The 22,602-nt window shown below is 37.7% G+C and overlaps 1 protein-coding gene across 1 annotated transcript in view; it reads left to right on the top strand.

Moving 5' to 3' along the window:
* LOC130682205 (transcription initiation factor TFIID subunit 1-like) overlaps positions 1–22,602 on the top strand; it is a 144,453-nt gene that overhangs the window by 53,069 nt on the left and 68,782 nt on the right. The window contains exons 4-17 of the mRNA XM_057496335.1: positions 1,020–1,261; positions 1,671–1,889; positions 2,276–2,494; positions 2,829–3,036; positions 4,299–4,475; positions 4,822–4,949; positions 5,045–5,152; positions 5,273–5,446; positions 5,921–6,094; positions 6,322–6,426; positions 7,962–8,162; positions 8,325–8,466; positions 8,843–8,973; positions 9,649–9,729. Of these exons, the coding sequence (XP_057352318.1) occupies positions 1,020–1,261; positions 1,671–1,889; positions 2,276–2,494; positions 2,829–3,036; positions 4,299–4,475; positions 4,822–4,949; positions 5,045–5,152; positions 5,273–5,446; positions 5,921–6,094; positions 6,322–6,426; positions 7,962–8,162; positions 8,325–8,466; positions 8,843–8,973; positions 9,649–9,729 (2,309 nt within the window). The remainder of the gene's footprint in view (positions 1–1,019; positions 1,262–1,670; positions 1,890–2,275; positions 2,495–2,828; positions 3,037–4,298; positions 4,476–4,821; positions 4,950–5,044; positions 5,153–5,272; positions 5,447–5,920; positions 6,095–6,321; positions 6,427–7,961; positions 8,163–8,324; positions 8,467–8,842; positions 8,974–9,648; positions 9,730–22,602) is intronic.

The raw sequence follows: 22,602 nt of genomic DNA on the forward strand, positions 1-22,602 counted from the left end.
CAGGATACAACTTCCCAAAGTGATTCATACAAACTTCTGTATTTAAGGGAAGCTTTACTTTTAAAACATGTGGCAGCAGTATCTTAACATGCACTCAAGAAGAGGTAGTTTAAACTGGTCAGTGGTACTCAAATCTGGCTGCCCATCAGAATCACCCTAGGTCTTTAAAAAAATACGGATTTCTGACTCTTCATCCCTGGAGAGTCTTAATTCAGAAGATGTGGGATAGAGCTCAGGAATTTCCAAAAGTACAGTATCCCAAAGTAATTTCTGATGCAACTCATTTGGGTACTAGTATTTGGAAACTACCTGTTTAGATGATTGTCTTTAAAATAAATTAAATGGGGGAAGGCACTCTAGAATGTGTATAAATCATATAGAGCCAATAGCCACATTCAGAGATTACAAAGGCAGAGTCCTCATTGATCATCTCACCTCTTCCTCAGTCTGCAATAGTAGTAACCCTGCCCTATGCTAGAATTTGGGGAAGAGCAGTGTCTTTGATCTCCTGTATTTTGATGCTTATGTTAACCTAAACTACTTCTATTAGAATTTTAAGCCATTTCCTTTTTAGTCTTTGGGCTAAAGAGCAGCTATAATTTTATGTCATAGATTTTATTTTATGCTAAATAACTTCATTGTTATCCTATGGCCTTAAAAATATTCTTCACCGTATGGGTCTCTGAACCAGACATGATAAGGGCTGACTGATGTAAAAATGTATAATTTTGGGTACATTCATTTAACCTAATATATTTACAGGAAGTAGTAAATGTAGTAATAGTGTTTGTTCTCTTTCATCACAAACCTAGGGTACCAGGGACAAGGTGAGTTGGGGATAGTGGTAGATAATGAATTGGAATGAGTGTTTTGGGTTGCATTCTAGTAATCTGGGTTCTTGGAACTATATCCCCTGCCACTGAGCCATGCATATAAGCCTAGATTGGGGGTTGTTGACTGAATTTGAGGAAATAATGCTCACACCTGTATGCCAAAGGGGTTTCTCTTTCTTGTTGCAGTGTCTGAGGATGGAGAAGGCATTATCTTGCCCTCCATCATTGCCCCTTCCTCTTTGGCCTCAGAGAAAGGGGACTTCAGTAGTTCCTCTGACTCAGAAATTGAGATGGGACCCCAGGAAGTAACACAGGCAGAATCTGAGAACAGAAAACTGACCCTACCATTGGCTGGGATTATGCAGTATGATGCCACGAAGCTGTTGCCAAGTGTCACAGAACTCTTCCCAGAATTTCGACCTGGAAATGTACTTTCTGTGGAGAATGCCCACATTGCAAACCACTGACTTCTTCTAAATACTGAGATCTGTTGTTAAGGTACTGAATATAGAATGGCTTCCTTATTCTTAAAATCTAAAGGTGTCCTTATCCAAGGACATTATAGTAAGTCTTTTTTTAATTTGCATGCATTGATAGCACATGTGATTTATATAGTTCTCATTAGAAATCGTTCTTGTTGTCTTAGAAGAATTAGTCCAAATTACTAAGGAATACTTCTTTCTTTGCTTTTTTGGAAGAGGTTATAAATCTGAGTTTAGTGTTCCTTGATGTTTTCTCCACAGTTGAGTAGACCCCTCAAAGTTTCCAGACCCAGATATTGCTGTTTTTGTATCTGGCGTTTGAGTTTCTGATGCAGTAATGTGTTCTGTGTGCTAGGTGTTACGCTTCCTACGTCTTTTTGGGCCAGGGAAGAACGTCCCATCTGTTTGGCGGAGTGCTTGGAGAAAGAGGAAAAAGAAGCACCATGATCTGATACAAGAAGAGCAGATCCAGGAGGTGGAGTGCTCAGTAGAATCAGAAACCAACCAGAAGTCTTTGTGGAACTATGACTATGTTCCACCACCACCTCCAAAGCAGTATCTCTCTGGTGATGAAGTAGACAAAATAGGGACCTGCGATTAAGACCTAGGAGGGGAACAAATGAGTTCCCCCTAGCATATGTCTAAATTAGAAATAACACCTTAGTAGGCAGAGTACTGTGGTGATTACAAGTAATCATGAGTTCAGTCCCAGTGGCTATCTCTTCCTTTTTGTAATAAAAAAGTACTGGGGGCTGGAAGATGGTGATATGTAAACTGGGGAATAGGAGAGTTTGAATGATAAGCACAGTGTGCCATGATATACCTGTTGTTTATATTCTAACTCCAGTTCTATTCAAGAATCATCCTTATGGCTCTTTTAACTTGCTCTCCTGCCTATATTCTTAGGACATCTGGGATCAGGAAATCCTCTTCCCCTTCCACTACTTTGTTTTGTTACAGATCACGATGATGGCTCCTGTGGAGTCCAAATTTTCCCAGTCAACTGGAGATATAGATAAAGTGACAGATATCAAACCAAAAGAGGCTGAGTGGCGTTACGGGCCTGCCCGACTGTGGTATGATATGCTGGGTGTCCCTGAAGATGGCAGTGGGTTTGACTATGGCATGAAACTGAGAAAGATGGAACATGAACCTGTGATAAAAAATAAAATGATGGAGGTAAGCAACACTAGTATGTAAGAATGGAATCAATGTGCCCAGGGCCCTATCAGTTTTATTTTACTTTCCAACTAGGAAGATAATGGGCAGGGTTTCATTTGTGAAAGATGTGGGTGTCTAAGCCTTTTGTCTGGTAAGGTGTATCATCCTGGCATCTGGGTCCCATTGTAAGGATTTTAATTGTGAAATGAGTGCTGTGCTAGGAGTGGTCCTCCATTTTTGGGTGGTTCTCTCAAGTCAAGAACCACATGTGATGTATGTAATATGGGATTTGGGCTGAAAACTTTGACCAGTGACCATTCAGGGATTTGCTGTTCCTTCCGTACTTATGCAGGACTTTAGGAAGCTTGAGGAAAGCGATGGCACTGATCTTCTGGCTGATGAAAACTTCCTGATGGTGACACAGCTGCATTGGGAGGATGATATCATCTGGGATGGAGAGGATGTCAAACCCAAAGGGACAAAACCTCAGTGTGCAAGCCTGGCAGGCTGGCTTCCGTCCAGCATGACGCCTAATGCCATGGCTTACAACGTTCAGCAAGGTTTGTTTCTATGCTGGCTGTGTCCAGCACACTGCCCTTCATCTCAGTCATCCTAATTGGGCTTAGCTGTAATCTTTGCTGCTGCTGAGTGAGGACAGTGAAATGGTTTGGATCTGAGCCTTGATTCTAGTCTGTAATACATTTTTTTGCACTGTTATTAATGAGCTGGGATTCTCATTAGATGAATGTGAAAACCATTTTGAAATTAAAGATCTTTCTGAGCTATAATAATTCTTTATGTGGTTCACTTTGTTTCCAAAACTCCTTTATCTTTATCATTCAGAATTTGCCTTCTTTCTCTTTTAACATGCCAAAAAAAGGTATATTAATATTTAGTGTAGAAAACTTGGAAAATATGTTGTCAAAAGTCCCTGGTCATCCTACCATCCAAAGAGTACTGACTATTAACTTTTTTATATACTTTGTTTTCAGTTCTCTGTCTTGTGTGTGTGTATGTAGTAGCTGGGCTCATCTCTATAGATACAGTTTTTAACTAAGTATTCTATGTTCTAAGTTTTTCATAAATGTTTAATGACATGTAAAACTCATTTTAAACAAAAAGCATATGAAGTGGCATACTTGATACCCTGCTTGTGTAAGTGGGGAAGAAAAGCACTCTATATAAACACAGAAAGCTGACTAAAAGCAAATACACTATAGGTGTCAAAGTGGTTATTCTGGTTTGTAAGATCACAGGTAGCTGACTAAAAGCAAATACACTATGGGTGTCAAAGTGGTTATTCTGGTTTGTAAGATCACAGATAGCTTCAGTTTTCTTTATACCTTTCTGTATTTTCCAGATTTTCAGTTAACATGGATTACATATATAATGTGGAAGAAAAACAAAAATGTCTTAATTTTTAAATCTAAGAAATTATTTTTTTCCTTCCTCACACACTTTATTGGTTGCACAGTATTCTTACATCAATGATTTTATAAACTACAACAATAATTGTATTTTTAATATATTTTACTACCATTTATTGTTACGATATTTTGCCATATCATTTATTACCAAAATTTAACTGATTTCTTATTAAACATACGGCTTTTAAATTTTGACTCATTAAAGTTATTGCAAGGAGCATTTTTTTCTGAAACATTTTTTAAAGTGAGAAATACACTGTGTCCAGTAGGTTTCTTTTCAGTAGCCACATAAGTAATTCTTCTAACATTTGTTCCTTTTCCCTCTGCTTGAATCATGATTGAAAGGGGCATAAGTGTTTTGTCTATTGCTGAGTTTTTCTTCCTGTTTTGACTAGGTTTTGCAGCCACCCTGGATGATGACAAGCCTTGGTATTCCATTTTCCCCATTGACAATGAAGAGCTGGTATATGGACGCTGGGAGGACAATATCATTTGGGATGCCCAGGCCATGCCCCGACTGTTGGAGCCTCCTGTTTTGACACTTGATCCCAATGATGAGAATCTCATTTTGGGTATGGTACTGTAAGGCCAGTTTTATAATTGACAGCTTGCTGTTAATGTCAAGAGGCAGGAGGAAATGTGTAGGTCATGACTAGAATCTTCTCTGTAGCAGTTTGAGAGAGCAAACGGTGGCTGTTAATTTCTAATATTTGTGTATCATTTAGGGAAAACTTGTAATGTAGGAAAGTTGGAAAGTAGTACCTTTGAGATGTCCTGAGTGTGTTTGGTGAGAGTGAATCATGGACTAGAAGTGGTTTGGAGTGGGATGAGAGATCTGGTTAGGAAGTACAAAGGTACTGGGAGAAAAGGTGAATCTTAGGGATAGCACCTCCAGAGTGATTTTGATTTCATCCTTAGAAATTCCTGATGAGAAGGAAGAAGCCACCTCTAACTCCTCCTGTAAGGAGAATAAGAAGGAATCATCTCTGAAGAAGAGTCGAATTCTCTTAGGGAAAACAGGTGTCATCAAGGAGGAACCACAGCAGGTCTGTGAAGGGAAAAGGGACTTAGTGTTTAGAACAAAGAAAGGTAATGCAGAAGGGTAGTCTGACTAGGGCTTGTTTGATGACCTGTCATTTAGAACATGTGTCAGCCAGAAGTGAAAGATCCATGGAATCTCTCCAATGATGAATATTACTACCCCAAGCAACAGGGTCTTAGAGGCACTTTTGGAGGAAATATTATCCAGGTAAAAGCATTTTTTCTGTGGTGGATGGGAATCACTGCTTTGTTCTGCTGGAGAATAGAGGTTAATCTTGCCTAAGCTAGAGTGAGTATTTAATTATAACTTTTGTATCTCTTGCCTTAGCACTCAATTCCTGCTGTGGGGGTACAGCAGCCCTTCTTTCCCACCCACATGGGGCCCATCAAACTCCGGCAGTTCCATCGCCCACCTCTGAAGAAGTATTCCTTCGGGGCACTATCTGAGCCAGCTCCTCATTCAGTCCAGCCCTTGCTAAAGCACATCAAAAAGAAGGCTAAGGTATGTTTGAATCCTGGTTAGAAAGAAACAGCCATAAGTAACATTGGAGTACAAATTGGGGAAATGCACTGGATATTAGGTGATATTAGGGAATTATTTACTTTCTTAGATGTCATAGAATGTTACTGTGGTTATTTAGGAGACTGTCCTTATTTTTAGGAGATGTGAGCAAGAATACTTCATGGCTGAAGTGCTCTGATGACTGCAATTTTCAGAAATGGTTCTGCAGAACCCATAGGAGATTGTTATAGATAAAACAAATACAGCAAAATATAAACAGTTACATCTAGGTGGTGAGATGATAAGTGTTCATAGTTTTAGCTTTATTATAATGTTTCAAAATTTTTTTGATGAAATGAAAGAAAAGGCAAGTTGAGGTAGTGTTTGGTGTCAGTGTCTCAGAATGAACAGCATCAGTCTGTAGTTTCACTTACCCTATCAGGAGCTGGACTATATTCTCTTTATCCTGGGCAGATGAGAGAACAGGAGAAGCAAGCTTCAGGTGGTGGAGAGATGTTTTTTATGCGCACACCTCAGGACCTCACAGGCAAAGATGGAGATCTTATTCTTGCAGAATACAGTGAGGAAAATGGACCATTAATGATGCAGGTTGGAATGGCAACCAAGATAAAAAATTACTATAAGCGGGTGAGTCTACTCAGAATATCTTTGTTGTTAATATAGCTAGTTAGATGTCCAGTGATAATCTGTAAATGTGTATTTGTCTTTGTTATACTATAGATTTCTTGGAAGAAAGGAATGGTATCTTAGAGGTAGTAATAGTAGTAAAGTGTCAGTCATGCTCAAGGAATATTTTGTGTAGGTTTATTGATTATATTCCATGATAATAAGTGAGTCTGCTGTGTTCCTTATAGAAACCTGAAAAAGACCCTGGAGCCCCTGATTGTAAATATGGAGAAACTGTTTACTGCCATTCATCTCCTTTTCTGGGATCTCTCCATCCTGGCCAATTACTGCAGGTGAGGAATTCTTTCCTGTTGTATCGTTGTGCTAAAGAAATTGATAGATGAGCTAGTAAGCCCAGAGGGAACCAATTTTAGTTCATTGAGGTACTCTCTTACATCAAATGTGGAGAAGATCAGTATAATTCAGGAGTGGTTGTAATCCAAAATTTTTTTGATCTTTTTATTAAAATTGGCTTCTAATTATGTTATTCATAAGCTGAATTTAAAGTAGTTTTTTGAAAATGCACACTGGTAAATCCAGAAACATCTGGGTGGCAAAGGGAAGTCAACCTGGGATTAGTAATAATAGTTAATTCATAAATGTTTAATTTGGATGTGTCTAAGTGGTATGTTTTGACTGTATTAGTTGTGGTCATTTTGAGTATTGAACCACACCTAAACTGTGCTATTTAAAGTCCACAACCGTAGTAAAATGTTTTTTCTTCCTTCTTTGATGGCTGTAGAAAGGCCTTCTGGTAACCTAGCTTTCACACATTTTGTTACAGGGAAATAGAGAGGTCCACAAATGATGTGAGGAAATCTCTAGCACTTCCCTACCTTGTTTTTCTGCCGCTTAATTTCTCTTGGCAATGTTAACCATTTTCCCTGCTCTTGTACCTTGTGAGTTCCATTATTACTGTTCGTATTCTCTCAAAGCATATGCAAAGCCTATTTTTCTTTATCCTTTACATCTATAGTCCATTTTCCAACAGATTTTGAGTATTATCTTTATTCTATTACTGGCATTTTTCTTCCTGTAACTTCCTGTTGAGATGTTCTATGAATCCATCCCCTTCTTTTGTGGCTACCTTTGTAGTTTCTGAAAAATCCTGTTTTATCTTCTTCTGTAATTCTTTTTCTTTCTGTATTTCACAATTAGAATTTTGTTTGCACAGTCTTATATTGAAGATCCTCTTTCTTCTTGTCCACAACTCTGATTTTCTCGGAAGTCTTTCCTTAGATGCATAGGTTTCTTGTGACAGTTGATTCCCATGTGGCTGCTACTTAAGTACAAAATGTTTCTCTCTTCTATGTTTTATTTGTCTTCTCTAGCACATATTCGACCTTATTAGCTTTTGTTGTTTTATTTTTAAATTTCTTTAACAAATGTTCTGATCTCATCTGTATTATGTCAGGGGCTAGGGTAGTAGTATAGTACTTGTTTATCAGATGACTTCCATATATAATCTTTTTAGCAATCCTGTGAGGTATAAGCATTTTAAGTATCTGTTTTGTAGATGGCAGAAAGTTAAGCTCAGGGATATTAAATAACTTACCTGACATCATAATAGTGAGTAGCAGAGCCAGTGTCATGACTCCAAATCCTGTAGTTTCCCCTCTACTGACTCTTAAAGATTGCCAGTGGATAAAAACTTAACCTGTCCAATCCCCCTTGATATTCCATATTATAATTTGTTTATATTACTGGATGGATTTTAGGTGGCATAATTGGGACAAGAGCAGACAAGCTTGATTATCCTTTCTCATTAGTTGACCAAATTTCTTAGGGCTTCTCTGTATATAATTTGGGGTTTTTCCTTCTGTTTTAGGCATTTGAGAACAACCTTTTTCGTGCCCCTATTTACCTTCATAAGATGCCAGAAACTGACTTTCTTATCATTCGGACAAGACAAGGTTACTATATTCGGGAATTAGTGGATATTTTTGTGGTTGGCCAGCAGTGCCCCTTGTTTGAAGTTCCTAGGCCTAAGTCCAAAAGGGCGAATACACACATTCGAGACTTTCTGCAGGTAAGAATGAAAGGATGAGGAGGTCAGGATGCACATAAAAGGGTATATGAATTTGGGGGCACATCAAGAAAGAGCAAAATACACAGGGGCTTAGCAGGGGAAGGGGCCCTGGTAAGGGCTTTTATTATTTGTCAGATAAAAAACATTTGGTTTATTGGGCAGGTTTTTATTTACCGCCTCTTCTGGAAGAGTAAAGATCGGCCACGGCGGATCCGAATGGAAGATATAAAAAAAGCCTTTCCTTCCCATTCAGAAAGCAGCGTCCGGAAGAGGCTAAAGTTCTGCGCTGACTTCAAACGCACAGGTCATCAGTTGTGACTGATTATTTGTCCTCTCTGCCTCTTTCCAAGAAAGGAATTCGGGATTTCTGTTAAAGGATAAGTGTACAGCTAACAAAATGGAAAAAGAAATTGTTAGTCATCTAAAGGAGAAGATAGAAAATTGTGGAGGGTCTGATTGCTTTTTGATTTTGCCTGCCAGGAAATTCCGTGATTGTTGGATGTCTTATTTGAGATGTAGGAAAACCTAGCAGTGGTTTTCTTGACCAGTCAGGCTGTCTTTGGCCAGGCCTCATACCTTTTAGGACATTGCCTGGTTCGGTCTTTGTTTGCTATCCCTGTTGCTGTCAATGAAAGGGCCTTTGTGAATTCAGAATGTTTTCATTCTCTTATCTTTTATAGGGATGGACTCAAACTGGTGGGTGCTGAAATCTGATTTTCGTTTACCAACTGAAGAGGAGATCAGAGCTATGGTGTCTCCAGAGCAGTGCTGTGCTTATTATAGCATGATAGCTGCTGAGCAGCGACTAAAGGTGAAACCTTCCTCTTAGGCACTGCTTATGCCTAAGGGTTTTTTCAGAGAGACAAAGATGAAGACCATTTTCACTGGCTTAGAAGTGATGGTGATTTAGATTATTACCAATTACTTAAAAATTCATGTTGTATGAGGTACAGTTCTGAGGAAAACTACAGTTTAGCTGCATATCAGTGGGAAGGGTTGGTGAGGGACTTAGGGCATATTTTTTGCTGTGCAAATCCATTTGGGCAGTGACTTTAATCTTGTTCTTTATAAGACAAGCATGTAAGCAGGGAAGTATTTCTCAGTTGTTTTCCACAGCCTTAAGGGTGGGCAGAGATGATAATTTTGGTGCTGGACATGTAGTTGAGAGAAGCACAGAAGTATTCTTATCAGGCCCAAATAGAAAAGATCTAACTGATGTGTGATGGCACAACTCTGTCCCACTGAATTAATGAGTCTGAGTTAATGAGCATCTGTATTTAGCTCCCTCATGGGCCGTAACTATCCATATGTCAGCTGATCAGTTCCTTGAAATGTAATATATCCTCTGATAGCCTATGGTGATAGTTAACAGAATCATTTTCTGTGCAAAATGTGCTTCGATATTCTGTACTAGGTGTTCAGTGAAATTGTGCTTTGTGCTTTCCAGTTGATTGATAATTGATTGCATGAATTGGTCCTCTTCCAGGATGCTGGCTATGGTGAGAAGTCCTTTATTGCTCCAGAAGAAGAAAATGAGGAAGATTTTCAGATGAAGATTGATGATGAGGCAAGGAAGTACACTAACTGTTATTAGTACATACCATTTATCCTTTTTAAAAAAAACCACAGGTTTATTGTTTATTGAGGTTGTTTAGAAAACCCATTTAAAGTGTACAATTTTTATATGATATATGTTGTATATGTTTGGATGTGTGTTGATACCTATGAAATCATGATGAGTGTTTCTGTCACCCCCTAAAGTTTCTTTGTGCCTCTTTGAAGTCCTGTTATCATGCCTCTTCTGTTCTCTCCACCCTCCATGTCCCCTGACAACCACTGATCTGCTTTCTGTAACTATAGATTAGTTTACATTTTCTGGAATTTTAGATAATGGATTCATATAGTATGTATTCTTCTTTAAAATTGTGGTAAAATATACATAATATAAAACATACCATTTTAACCTTTAAGTGCACAGTTCAATAGTCTTAAGTATATTCACATTGTTGTACAACCAATCTCCAGAACTCTCTTCGTCATGCAAAACTGAAACTGTTACCCACTAAACAGTAACTCTCCACTCCTTCCTCTCCCAGCCTCTGACAACCACCATTCTACTTTTTCTTTCTTTTACTACTTGAAGTGCTTCACCAAAGTGGAATCTTTAAGTATTTGTGTTAGGTTACTGATTAATTTAATCTAGTGTAATATTCTCAAGGTTCAGCCATGTTGTAGCATCTGCCAGGATTTCCCTTTTTTAAGGGTAAAAATAATTTTGTTGTATGTGTATACCACATTTTGTTTACTCAGCCATTGATGGACATTTGTGTTGCTTCCACCTCTTGACTACTGGGAATACTACTGCTAGGAACACAGGTGTGCAAACAACTATCCAAACCTTTCTTTTGCATATATACCTAGAAATGGAATAACCGATCATATTGTAGTTCTATTTTTAGGTTTTTTTTTTTGAGGAACCTCCATACTGTTTTCCAAAGAAGCAGCACCATTTTGTATTGCTCTCAATTGTGTAAGAGTTCCAGTTTCTTCACATTTCCCAACACTTATTATTGCTTCCTTGTTAGTAGCCAGCCATCCTAATGGGTGTGAGGTAGTACCTCATTGTTGTTTTAATTTGCATTTCCTTAATCTTCAGTGATGTTCAGTATCTTTTCATGTGCTCGTGGGCCATCTGTATGTCATCTTTTGAGAAATAGCTATTCAAGTCCTTTGCTGATTTTTGACTCAGATTGTTTATTTTTTGTTGATTTGTAGTTCTTTATATATTCTGGATATTAACCGTTCATCAGATAAATGATACGCAAATATTTTCTCCCATTCCACAGGTTGCCTTTTCACATTGTGTTGTGTCCTTTGATACAAAGAGTTCTAAATTTTGATGAATTCCAATTTATCTAATTTTAGTTTTGTAAATTGTGCTTTTATCCAAGAAATCATTGCCAAATTAAATGTCATAAAGCTTTTCCCCTATGTTTTCTTCTAAGACTTTTATGTTTTTAGGTCTTCGATGTAGGTCTTTAATCCATTCTGAGTTAATTTTTATGTGGTGTAAGGTAAAGGTCCAACTTCATTAATTTGCATGTGGATATTCTTTTTTTCCAGCACCACTGGTTGACAGTATGTATTCTTTCTTGTCTGTCTTTCACTCTGTACTTATGTTGAGATTAATTCAGGTTATTGTGTATATTGAAAGTTTGTTTCATTTTTATTGCTGAACAGTATTCCATAGTCTGGATGTACCACAGTTAGTTTAACTAATCACGTATTTTTAAGGATATTTCGTTGTTCCTAGTTTTTGACTGTTAGGAATAAACTACTATGAATATTCATGTATAAATCTCTGTGTGGATGTATGTTTCCTTTTTTCTTGGGTAAATACTTAAAAGTGGAATTACTGGGTCATGTGATAATTCTGTGTCTAACTTTTGGAGGAACTGTCAGGCTTCTATAGTGGCTGCACCATTTTTCATCTCTACCAACAGGGTATCAGGGTCTCAGTTTCTCCACATCTTTGTCAAGACTGGCTGTTCTCTGATTTTTTTAAATTATGGCCTTTCTAGTGCTTGTGGCTTTAATTTCCATTTCCCTAATGGCTAAGGATGTTGAGTGTCTGCCTATTTATATACATAACATTTTTGGTCACCTGTTCATCTTTTTTTCCCATTTTTATTTTGAATTAGTTGTTTTTCTTATTATTGGGTTTTGAAACTTATGTATGTATACTAGGTCTGAGTCCTTAAAGAGGTATGTGATTTGCAAAGATGTTCTCCATCTTTATTTATTTATTTTTATTTCTTCATTCAGTTATTTTTTTTTTACTTTATTTTATTTTATTTTATTTTATTTATTTTATTTTATTTTATTTTATTTTATTTATTTTATTTTATTTTATTTTATTTTATTTTATTTTTTATTTTATTTTATTTTATTTTATTTTATTTTATTTTATTTATTTTGGTATCATTAATCTGCAATTACATGAGGAACATTATGTTTACTAAACTCCCCCCATCACCAATTCCCCCGCATATCCCCAAACACTGTCCATCAGCGTAGTAAGATGCTATAGAATCACTACTTGTCTTCTCTGTGTTGTACAGCCCTTCCTGTGCATACCCCCTCCCAACCCAACCCCCAACATGTCTGCTAATAGTAATGCCCCTCTTTTATCCCCTTATCCCTTTCCCTTTGGTAAATGTTAGTCCACTCTCGGGTTCTTTGATTCTGCTGCTGTTTGGTTCCTTCAGTTTTTTTCTTTGCTCTTCTACTCCACAGATGAGTGAAATCATTTGACACTTGTCTTTTTCCACCTGACTTATTTCACTGAGCATGATATCCTGTAGCTCCATCCATGTTGTTGCAAATGGTAGGATTTTTCTTCTTATAGCTGAATAATATTCTCTTCTGTATATGTACCACATCTTTATCCATTCATTTACTGATGGACACCTAAGTTGCATCCATTTCTTGGCTATTGTAAACATAGCCAGTGCTGTGATAAACATAGAGGTGCATATGTCTTTTTCAAATAGGGATGCTGCATTCTTAGGGTAAATTCCTAGGAGTGGAAGTCCTGGGTCAAATGCTATTTCTATTTTGAGGAACCTCCATATTGCTTTCCACAATGGTTGAACTAATGTACATTCCCACCAGCAGTGTAGGACGGTTCCCCTTTCTACACAACCTTGCCAACATTTGTCGTTTGTCTTTTGGATGGTGGTGATCCTTACTGGTGTGAGGTGATATCTCATTGTGGTTTTAATTTGTATTTCTCTGATGATTAGCTATGTGGAGCATCTTTTCATGTGTCTGTTGGCCATCTGAATTTCTTCTCTGGAGAAGTGTCTGTTCAGATCTTGTGCCAATATTTAATTGGATTATTTGCCTTTTTTTGTTGAGGTGTGCATGCCCCACCCCCCACATTATACATGCTAATCATAATGTCCCCCTTCTTTTTCGCCCCCTTAACCCTACCTTCACACCCATCTTCCACAGTCCCTTTCCCTTTGGTAACTATGGGTCCATTCTTTTGTTCTGTGATTCTGCCGCTGTTTTGTTCCTTCAGTTTTTTCTTTGTTTTGATACTCCACAGATGAGTGAAATCATTTGGTACTTGTCTTTCTCCGCCTGGCTTATTTCACTGTGCATAATACCCTCTAGCTACATCCATGTTGTTGCAAATGGTAGGATTTGTTTTCTTCTTATGGCTGGATAATATTCCATTGTATATATGCACCACATCTCTTTATCCATTCATCTACTGATGGACACTTAGGTTGCTTCCATTTTTTGGCTATTGTAAATAGTGTTGGGATAAACATTGGGGTGCATCTGTCTTTTTCAAACTGGGCTTCTGCATTTTAGGGTAAATTCCTAGTAGTGGAATTCCTGGGTCAAGTGGTATTTCTATTTTGAGCTTCTTGAGGAACCTCCATACTGCTTTCCACAATGGTTGAACTAATTAACATTCCCACCAGCTGTGTAGGAGGGTTCCCCTTTCTCCACATCCTCACCCACATTTGTTGTTCCTTGTCTTTTCTGTGTTGTCCATCCTAAATGGTGTGAGGTGATACCTCATTGTGGTTTTAATTTGTATTTCTCTGATAACTGGCAATGTGGAGGATCTTTTCATGTGTCTGTGGCCATCTGAATTTCCTTGGAGAACTGTCTGTTCAACTCCTCAGCCCATTTTATAATTGGATTATTTGCTTTTTGTCTGTTGAGGTGAATGAGCTCTTTATATATTTTGGATGTCAACCCTTTATCAGATCAGTTCGTTGAAGTAATTTATGAATATATTCTCCAATACTGTAGGATGCCTTTTTGTTCTATTGGTGGTGTCCTTTGCTGTACATAAACTTTTCAGCTTGATATAGTACCATTTGTTCATTTTTGCTTTTGTTTCCCTTGCCCGGGAGATATGTTCTTTAAGAAGTTGCTCATGTTTATGTCCAAGAGATTTTTGCTTTTTTTTCCTAAGAGTTTTATGGTCTCATGACTTACATTCAGGTCTTTGATCCATTTTGAATTTACTTTTGTGTATGGAGTTAGACAGTGATCCACTTTCATTCTCTTACATGTAACTGTCCAGTTTTGCCAGCACCAGCTGTTGAAGAAGCTGTCATTTCCCCACTGTATATCCATGGCAGCTTTATCGTGTATTAATTGACTGTATATGTTTGGGTTAATATCTGGACTCTATTCTGTTCCAGTGGTCTTTGGGTCTGTTCTTGTGCCAGTACCAAATAATCCGTACTGTGACTTTGTAGTAGAGTGTGATGTCCCCTGCTTTATTCTTGCTCCTCAGGATTACTTCGGCTCTTCCCCGTCTTTTGTGTTTCCATATGAGTTTTATAATGATTTTCTCTAGTTCGTTGAAGAATGTTGTTGGAATTTTGATAGTAATTGCAATGATACTGTAGAATGCTTTAGGTAGGATGGCCATTTTGACAATATTAATTCTTTCTATCCATGAGCATGAGGGATGTATTTCCATTTATTGGTATCTTCTTTAATTTCATTCATGAGTGTCTTGTAGTTTTCAAACTATAGGTCTTTCACCATCTTTTTTAGGTTTATTCCTAGGTGTTTCATTGTTTTTGATGCAACTGTGAATGGAATTGTTTTTCTTATTTGTCTCTCTAGTAGTTCATTGTTAGTGTATAGGAATGCCACAGATTTCTGCATATTAATTTTGTATCATGCAACTTTCCTTTCAGATATTAGGTGTATATCTTTCCTTTCAGATATTAGGTGTAGAAGTTTTGTAGTGGATTTTAGGGTTCTTTATGTACAATATCATGTCATCTGCAAACAGGGACAGTTTAACTTCTTCTTTTCCAATCTGGATGCCTTTTATTTCTTTGTGTTGTCTGACTGCTGTGGCTAGGACCTCCAGTACTATGTTGAATAGATGTGGGGAGAGTGGACATTCTTTTCTTGTTCCCAATCTTAAAGGAAAAGCTTTCAGCTTCTCACTGTTAAGTATGATGTTGGCTGTAGGTTTGTCATATATGGCCTTTATTATGTTGAGGTACTTGCCCTCTATTCCCATTTTGTTGAGAGATTTTATAATGAATGAATGTTGTCAAATGCTTTTTCTCCATCTCTGGAAATGATTATGTGGTTTTGTCCTCCTTTTCATTGATGGATTTTCTAAAGTTATACCCTCTTTGCATCTCTGGAATAAATCTGCTTGATCATGATGGATGATCTTTCTGATGTATTTTTTAGTTCGGTTTAATAATATTTTGTTGAGTATTTTTGCGTCTGGGTTCATCAGGGATATTGGTCTGTAATTTTCTTTTTTTGTTTTGTTTTTCCTTCCTTTTGGTATTAGAGTGATCCTCATAGAATGACCTTAGAAGTATTCCCTGTTGTTCTACTCTTTGGAAAACTCTAAGGAGGATGGGTATTAGGTCTTAACTAAATGTTTGATAACATTCAGTGGTGATTCCATCTGTTCCAGGGATTTTGGTCTTAGGCCGGTTTTTTATTACCAGTTCAATTTTGTTGCTGGTAATTGTTCTGTTCAGATTCTCTGTTTCTTCCTGGGTCAGCCTTGGAAGGTTGTACTTTTCTAGAAAGTTGTCCGTTTCTTTTAGGTTATCCAGTTAGCATTAATTTTTTACAGTATTCTGTACTGATTCTTTGTATTTCTGTGGTGTCTGCCTTGATCTTTCCTTTGTCATTTCTGGTTCTGTTTATGTGCGTAGACCCTTTTTTTTTTTTTTTAATTTTTAGATAATTATTTTTTATTGAAGGGTAGTTGACACACAGTATTACATTACATAAGTTTCAGGTGTACAACATAGTGATTCAACATTTATATAGATGACAATTCTAGGTAGCAGCTATCACCATACCAAGCTGTTAAAATATCTTGACTATATTCCTTATGCTATACACTACATCCCGGTTACTTATTTATTTTACCATTGGAAGTGTGTACTTTTTTTTTTTTTTGTGAGGGCATCTTTCATATTTATTGATCAAATGCATGTTAACAACAATAAAATTTAGGGGAGTCAATGCTCAATGCACAATCATTAATCCACCCCAAGCCTAATTTTCGTCAGTCTCCAATCTTCTGAGGCATAACAAACAAGTTCTTACATGGAGAACAAATTCTTACATAGTGAATAAGTTACATAGTGAACAGTACAAGGGCAGTCATCACAGAAACTTTCGGTTTTGTTCATGCATTATGAACTATAAATAGTTCAAATATGAATACTCATTTGGTTTTTATACTTGATTTATATGTGGATACCACATTTCTGTCTTTATTATTTTTTTTAATAAAATGCTGAAGTGGTAGGTAGATACAAGATAAAGGTAGAAAACATAGTTTAGTGTTGTAAGAGAGCAAATGTAGATGATCAGGTGTGTGCCTGTAGACTATGTGTTAATCCAAGCTAGACAAGGGCAATAAAACATCCACATACGCAGAAGATTTCTCTCAGAACAGGGTGGGTGAGGTTCTAAGCATCACTTCTGCTGATCCCCAATTTCTCACCTGATGGCCCCCCTGCGACTGTGCCTGTCTTAGGTTGTTCCTCCCTTGAGGAATCTTACCCGTCTCTGGCTAACCAGTCATCTTCCGGGGCCATACAGGGAAATGTGAAGTTGGTAAGTGAGAGGGAAGCCTTATTGTTTGAAAAGGTTAGCTTTTTACTTCTTTGCATATTTATGCCCTGTGGCTTCTATGCCCAGCATTTGTCTTGAGGTATCTTTACCACTTGGAGGAGTTATGATACTCGGTAAATTTGATATGAGGCACGAATTCGATTTAAGGGTTGTAATTAGGAAGGAAGAAGAAAAGCTATAGAAGTAGCAGGCAGAAGAAAACATGGGAAGATTGATTATTTCTTTGACATATCTTCTTGTAGAGTAACTTCAGCATGTATAGGTTTTAAGCTACTACTTAAATTGCGCACACACATTAACATAATAGGAGTATAGTTACATAACCAAAGCATATCTGTAATTACCAGCCATCTCCAGAGAAACCAAGAAAACCATTAAGGCACCTTAGGCATTTGTGAAAACTTATCTATGATATGGTGGATATTGTCCAACTGAACTTGAACAGTCTGAGAGAAATCAGACAAATTAAAACAACCCATTCCTGGGGAATGTTCACATCCCTTATGTTCTTTTAACTGTAAATAGCCTGTAGTTTTAAGATTTTGGAGCGCTACAATTTGCACTTCTCTTAATACTTGGTTGAGTTCCAACAGTATAGATCCAGTCAAATTTGTTGTTTTACTGTATGCACAGGCCAGCTTAGATATCTCCTTCCTCATTCCCATGGCAAGTCCAGGAGCTGGTGGGATGAGTGCATCTACAGCTGTAGCAGTGCGTGGATCTTTGTTGGGGTTTTTTGATGATCCTCTTCTGGCATGAGTCTTCCCGAGAGTGCTGATGTTGGAAATTCTTTTTCATATCGTATCTTAGTTCATTTTTGGGGTATCCCAATTAGGCTTTGATCCTCTGTATAAACACAAAAAGACCCTTTGCCTACACTTTTATATGCCCTTTATACCCTTGTATAGAACTCATTGGAGGTTACCACACAGGAACTGCCGTTTTTTTTGGTTTTTTTTTGTTTTGTTTTTGGTATCACTAATCTATACTTATAAGGAATTTTATGTTTACTAGGCTCTCCCCTATACCAGGTCTCCCCTATAAACTCCTTTACAGTCACTGTCCATCAGCATAGCAAAATGTTGTAGAATCACTACTTGCCTTCTCTGTGTTGTACAGCCCTCCCTTTTCTCCTACCCCCCATGCATGCTAATATTAACACCCCTCTACTTCTCCCCCCACTTATATCTCCCTACCCACCCATCCTCCCCAGTCCCTTTCCCTTTGGTACCTGTTAGTCCATTCTTGAGTTCTGTGATTCTGCTGTTGTTTTGTTCCTTCAGTTTTTGCTTTGTTCTTATTTTCCACAGATAAGTGAAACCATTTGGTATTTCTCTTTCTCCTCTTGGCTTGTTTCACTGAGCATAAAACCCTCCAGCTCCATCCATGTTGCTGCAAATGATTGGATTTGCCCTTTTCTTATGGCTGAGTAGTATTCCATTGTGTATATGTACCACATCTTCTTTATCTATTCATCTATCGATTGACATTTAGGTTGCTTCCAATTCGTGGCTATTGTAAATAGTGCTGCGATAAAATAGGGGTGCACTGATCTTTCTCATAATTGATTGCTGCATTCTTTGGGTAAATTCCTAGGAGTGCAATTCCTGGGTCAAATGGTAGGTCTTTTTTGAGCATTTTGATGTACCTCCATACTGCTTTCCACAATGGTTGAACTAACTTACATTCCCACCATCAGTGTAGGAGGGTTCCCCTTTCTCCACAGCCTCGCCGACATTTGTTGTTGTTTGTTTTTTGGATGGCAGCCATCCTTACTGGTGTGAGGTGATACCTCATTGTAGTTTTAATTTGCATTTCTCTGATAATTAGCGATGTGGAGCATCTTTTCATGTGTCTGTTAGCCATCTGTATTTCTTTTTTGGAGAGCTGTCTGTTCAGTTCCTCTGCCCATTTTTTAATTGGGTTATTTGTTTTTGTTTGTTGAGGCGTGTGAGCTCTTTATATATTCTGGACGTCAAGCCTTTATCGGATGTGTCATTTTCAAATATATTCTACCATACTGTAGGGATCCTTTTTGTTCTATTGATGGCATTTTTTGCTGTACAGAAGCTTTTCAGCTTAATATAGTCCCACTTACTCATTTTTGCTGTTGATTTCCTTGCCCGGGGAGATATGTTCAAGAAGAGGTCACTCATGTTTATGTCTAAGAGGTTTTCGCCTATGTTTTCTTCAAAGAGTTTAATGGTTTCATGACTTACATTCAGGTCTTTGATCCATTTTGAGTTTACTTTTGTATATGGGGTTAGACAATGGTCCAGTTTTGCCAGCACCATCTGTTGAAGAGACTGTCGTTTTGCCATTGTCTGTCCATGGCTCCTTTATCAAATATTAATTGACCATATATGTCTGGGTTAATGTCTGGATTCTCTAGTCTGTTCCATTGGTCTGTGGCTCTGCTCTTGTGCCAGTACCAAATTGTCTTGATTACTATGAATTTAGAGTAGAGCTTGAAGTTGGGGAGTGAGATCCCCCCCACTTTATTCTTTTTTCTCAGGATTGCATTGGCTATTCGGGGTCTTTGGTGTTTCCATATGAATTTTTGAATTATTTGTTCCATTTCATTGAAGAATGTTGCTGGTAGTTTCATAGGGATTGCATCAAATCTGTATATGGCTGTGGGCAAGATGGCCATTTTGACGATATTAATTCTTCCTAGCCACGAGCATGGGATGAGTTTCCATCTGTTAGTGTCCCCTTTAATTTCTCTTAAGAGTGACTTGTGGTTTTCACAGTATAAGTCTTTCACTTCTTTGGTTAGGTTTATTCCTAGGTATTTTATTTTTTTTGATGCAATTGTGAATGGAGTTGTTTTCCTGATTTCTCTTTCTGTTGGTTCATTGTTAGTGTATAGGAAAGCCACAGATTTCTATGTGTTGATTTTGTATCCTGCAACTTTGTTGTATTCCGATATCAGTTCTAGTAGTTTTGGGGTGGAGTCTTTAGGGTTTTTTATGCACAGTGTCATGTCATTTGCAAATAGTGACAGTTTAACTTCTTCTTTACCAATCTGGATTCCTTGTATTTCTTTGTTTTGTCTGATTGCCATGGCTAGGACCTCCAGTACTATGTTAAATAACAGTGGAGAGAGTGGGCATTCCTGTCTACTTCCCGATCTCAGAGGACATGCTTTCAGCTTCTCGCTGTTCAATATAATGTTGGCTGTGGGTTCATCTTAGATGGCCTTTATTATGTTGAGGTACTTGCCCTCTATTCCCATTTTGCTGAGTGTTTTTATCATGAATGGATCTTGATCTTTGTCAAATGCTTTTTCAGCATCTATGGAGATGGTCATGTGGTTTTTGTTTTTCTTTTTGTTGATGTGGTGGATGATGTTGATGGACTTTCGAATGTTGTACCATCCTTGCATCCCTGGGATTAATCCCACTTGGTCGTGGTGTATGATCCTTTTGATGTATTTTTGAATTCGGTTTGCTAATATTTTGTTGAGTATTTTTGCATCTACGTTCATCAGGGATATTAGTCTGTTGTTTTCTTTTTTGGTTGGTCTTTGCCCGGTTTTGGTATTAGGGTGATGTTAGCTTCATAGAATGAGTTTGGGAGTATCCCCTCCTTCTCTATTTTTTGGAAAACTTTAAGGAGAATGGGTATTATGTCTTCCCTGTATGTCTGATAAAATTCCGAGTTAAATCCATCTGGCCCGGGGGTTTTGTTGTTTGGTAGTTTTTTGATTACCGCCTCAATTTCGTTGCTGGTAATTGGTCTGTTTAGATTTTCTGTTTCTTCCTGGGTCAATCTTGGAAGGTTGTATTTTTCTAGGAAGTTGTCCATTTCTTCTAGTTTTCCCAGCTTGTTAGGATATAGGTTTTCATAGTATTCTCCAATAATTCTTTGCATTTCAGTGGGGTCCGTCGTGATTTTTCCTTTCTCGTTTCTGATGCTGTTGATTTGTGTAGACTCTTTTCTTCTTAATAAGTCTGGCTAGAGGCTTATCTATTTTGTTATTTCTTCGAAGAACCAGCTCTTGGATTCATTGATTTTTGCTATTGTTTTATTCTTCTCAATTTTATTTATTTCTTCTCTGATCTTTATTATGTCCCTTCTTTTGCTGACCTTAGGCCTCTTCTTTTCTTCTTTTTCCAATTTCGATAATTGTGACATTAGACCATTCTTTTGGCATTGCTCTTCCTTTTTAAAATATGCTTGGTTTGCTATATACTTTCCTCTTAAGACTGCTTTTGCTGTGTCCCACAGAAGTTGGGGCTTAGTGTTGTTGTCATTTGTTTCCATATATTGCTGGATATCCATTTTGTTTAGGTCCTTGATCCATTGATTATTTAGGATTGTGTCATTAAGCGTCCATGTTTTTGTGAGCCTCTTTGCTTTCTTTGTACAGTTTATTTCTAGTTTTATGCCTTTGTTGTCTGAAAAGTCAGTTGGTAGGATTTCAGTCTTTTGGAATTTTCTGATTCTCTTTTTGTGGCCTAGTATGTGGTCTATTCTGGAGAATGTTCCATGTGCACTTGAGAAGAATGTATATCCCACTGCTTTTGGATGTAGAGTTCTATAGATTTCTGTTAGGTCCGCCTGCTCTACTGTGTTGTTCAGTGCTTCCGTGTCCTTACTTATTTTCTGCCTGGTGGATCTATCCTTTGGGGTGAGTGGTGTGTTGAAGTCTCCTAGAATGAATGCATTGCAGTCTATTTCCCCCTTTAGTTCTGTTAGTATTTGTTTCACATATGCTGGTGCTCCTGTGTTGGGTGCATATATATTTAGAATGGTTATATCCTCTTGTTTGACTGAGACCTGTATCATTATGTAGTGTCCTTCTTTATCTCTTGTTACTTTCTTTGTTTTGAAGTCTATTTTGTCTGATATTAGTACTGCAACCCCTGCTTTCTTCTCGGTGTTGTTTGCTTGAAACATGTTTTTCATCCCTTGACTTTTAGTCTGTATATATCTTTGGGTTTGAGGTGAGTTTCTTGTAAGCAGCATATAGATGGGTCTTGATTTTTTATCCATTCTGTTACTCTGTGTCTTTTGATTTGTGCATTCAGCCCTTTAACATTTAGGGTAACTATTGAAAGATATGTACTTATTGCCATTGCAGGCTTTAAATTCGTTGTTACCAAAGGTTCAAGGTTATCCTCTTTAGTATCTTACTACCTAACTTAGCTCTCTTATTGAGCTGTTATATACACTGTCTGCAGATTCTTTTCTTCTCTCCCTTCTTATTCCTCCTCCTCGATTCTTCATATGTTGGCTGTTTTGTGCTGTGCTCTTTCTAGGAGTGCTCCCATCTAGAGCAGTCCCTGTAAGATGTTCTGTAGAGGTGGTTTGTGGAAAGCAATTTCCCTCAGCTTTTGTTTGTCTGGGAATTGTTTAATCCCACCGTCATATTTGAATGGTGGTCGTGCTGGATACAGTATCCTTGGTTCAAGGCCCTTCTGTTTCATTGTATTAAATATACCATGCCATTCTCTTCTGGTCTGTAGAGTTTCTGTCAAGAATTCTGATGTTAGCCTGATGGGTTTTCCTTTATAGGTGACCTTTTTCTCTCTAGCTGCCTTTAAAACTCTTTCCTTGTCCTTGATCTTTGCCATTTTAATTATTATGTATCGTGGTGTTGTCCTCCTTGGATCCATTCTGTTTGGGGTTCTGTGTATTTCCGTGGTCTGTTCGTTTATTTCCACCCCCAGTTTGGGGAAGTTTTCAGCAATTATTTTTTCTAAGATACTTTCCATCTCTTTTCCTCTCTCTTCTTCTTTTGGAACCCCTATAATACGGATAT

This window comes from Manis pentadactyla, chromosome Y, assembly GCF_030020395.1.
Source record: "Manis pentadactyla isolate mManPen7 chromosome Y, mManPen7.hap1, whole genome shotgun sequence".
Classification (NCBI taxonomy): Eukaryota; Metazoa; Chordata; class Mammalia; order Pholidota; family Manidae; genus Manis; species Manis pentadactyla.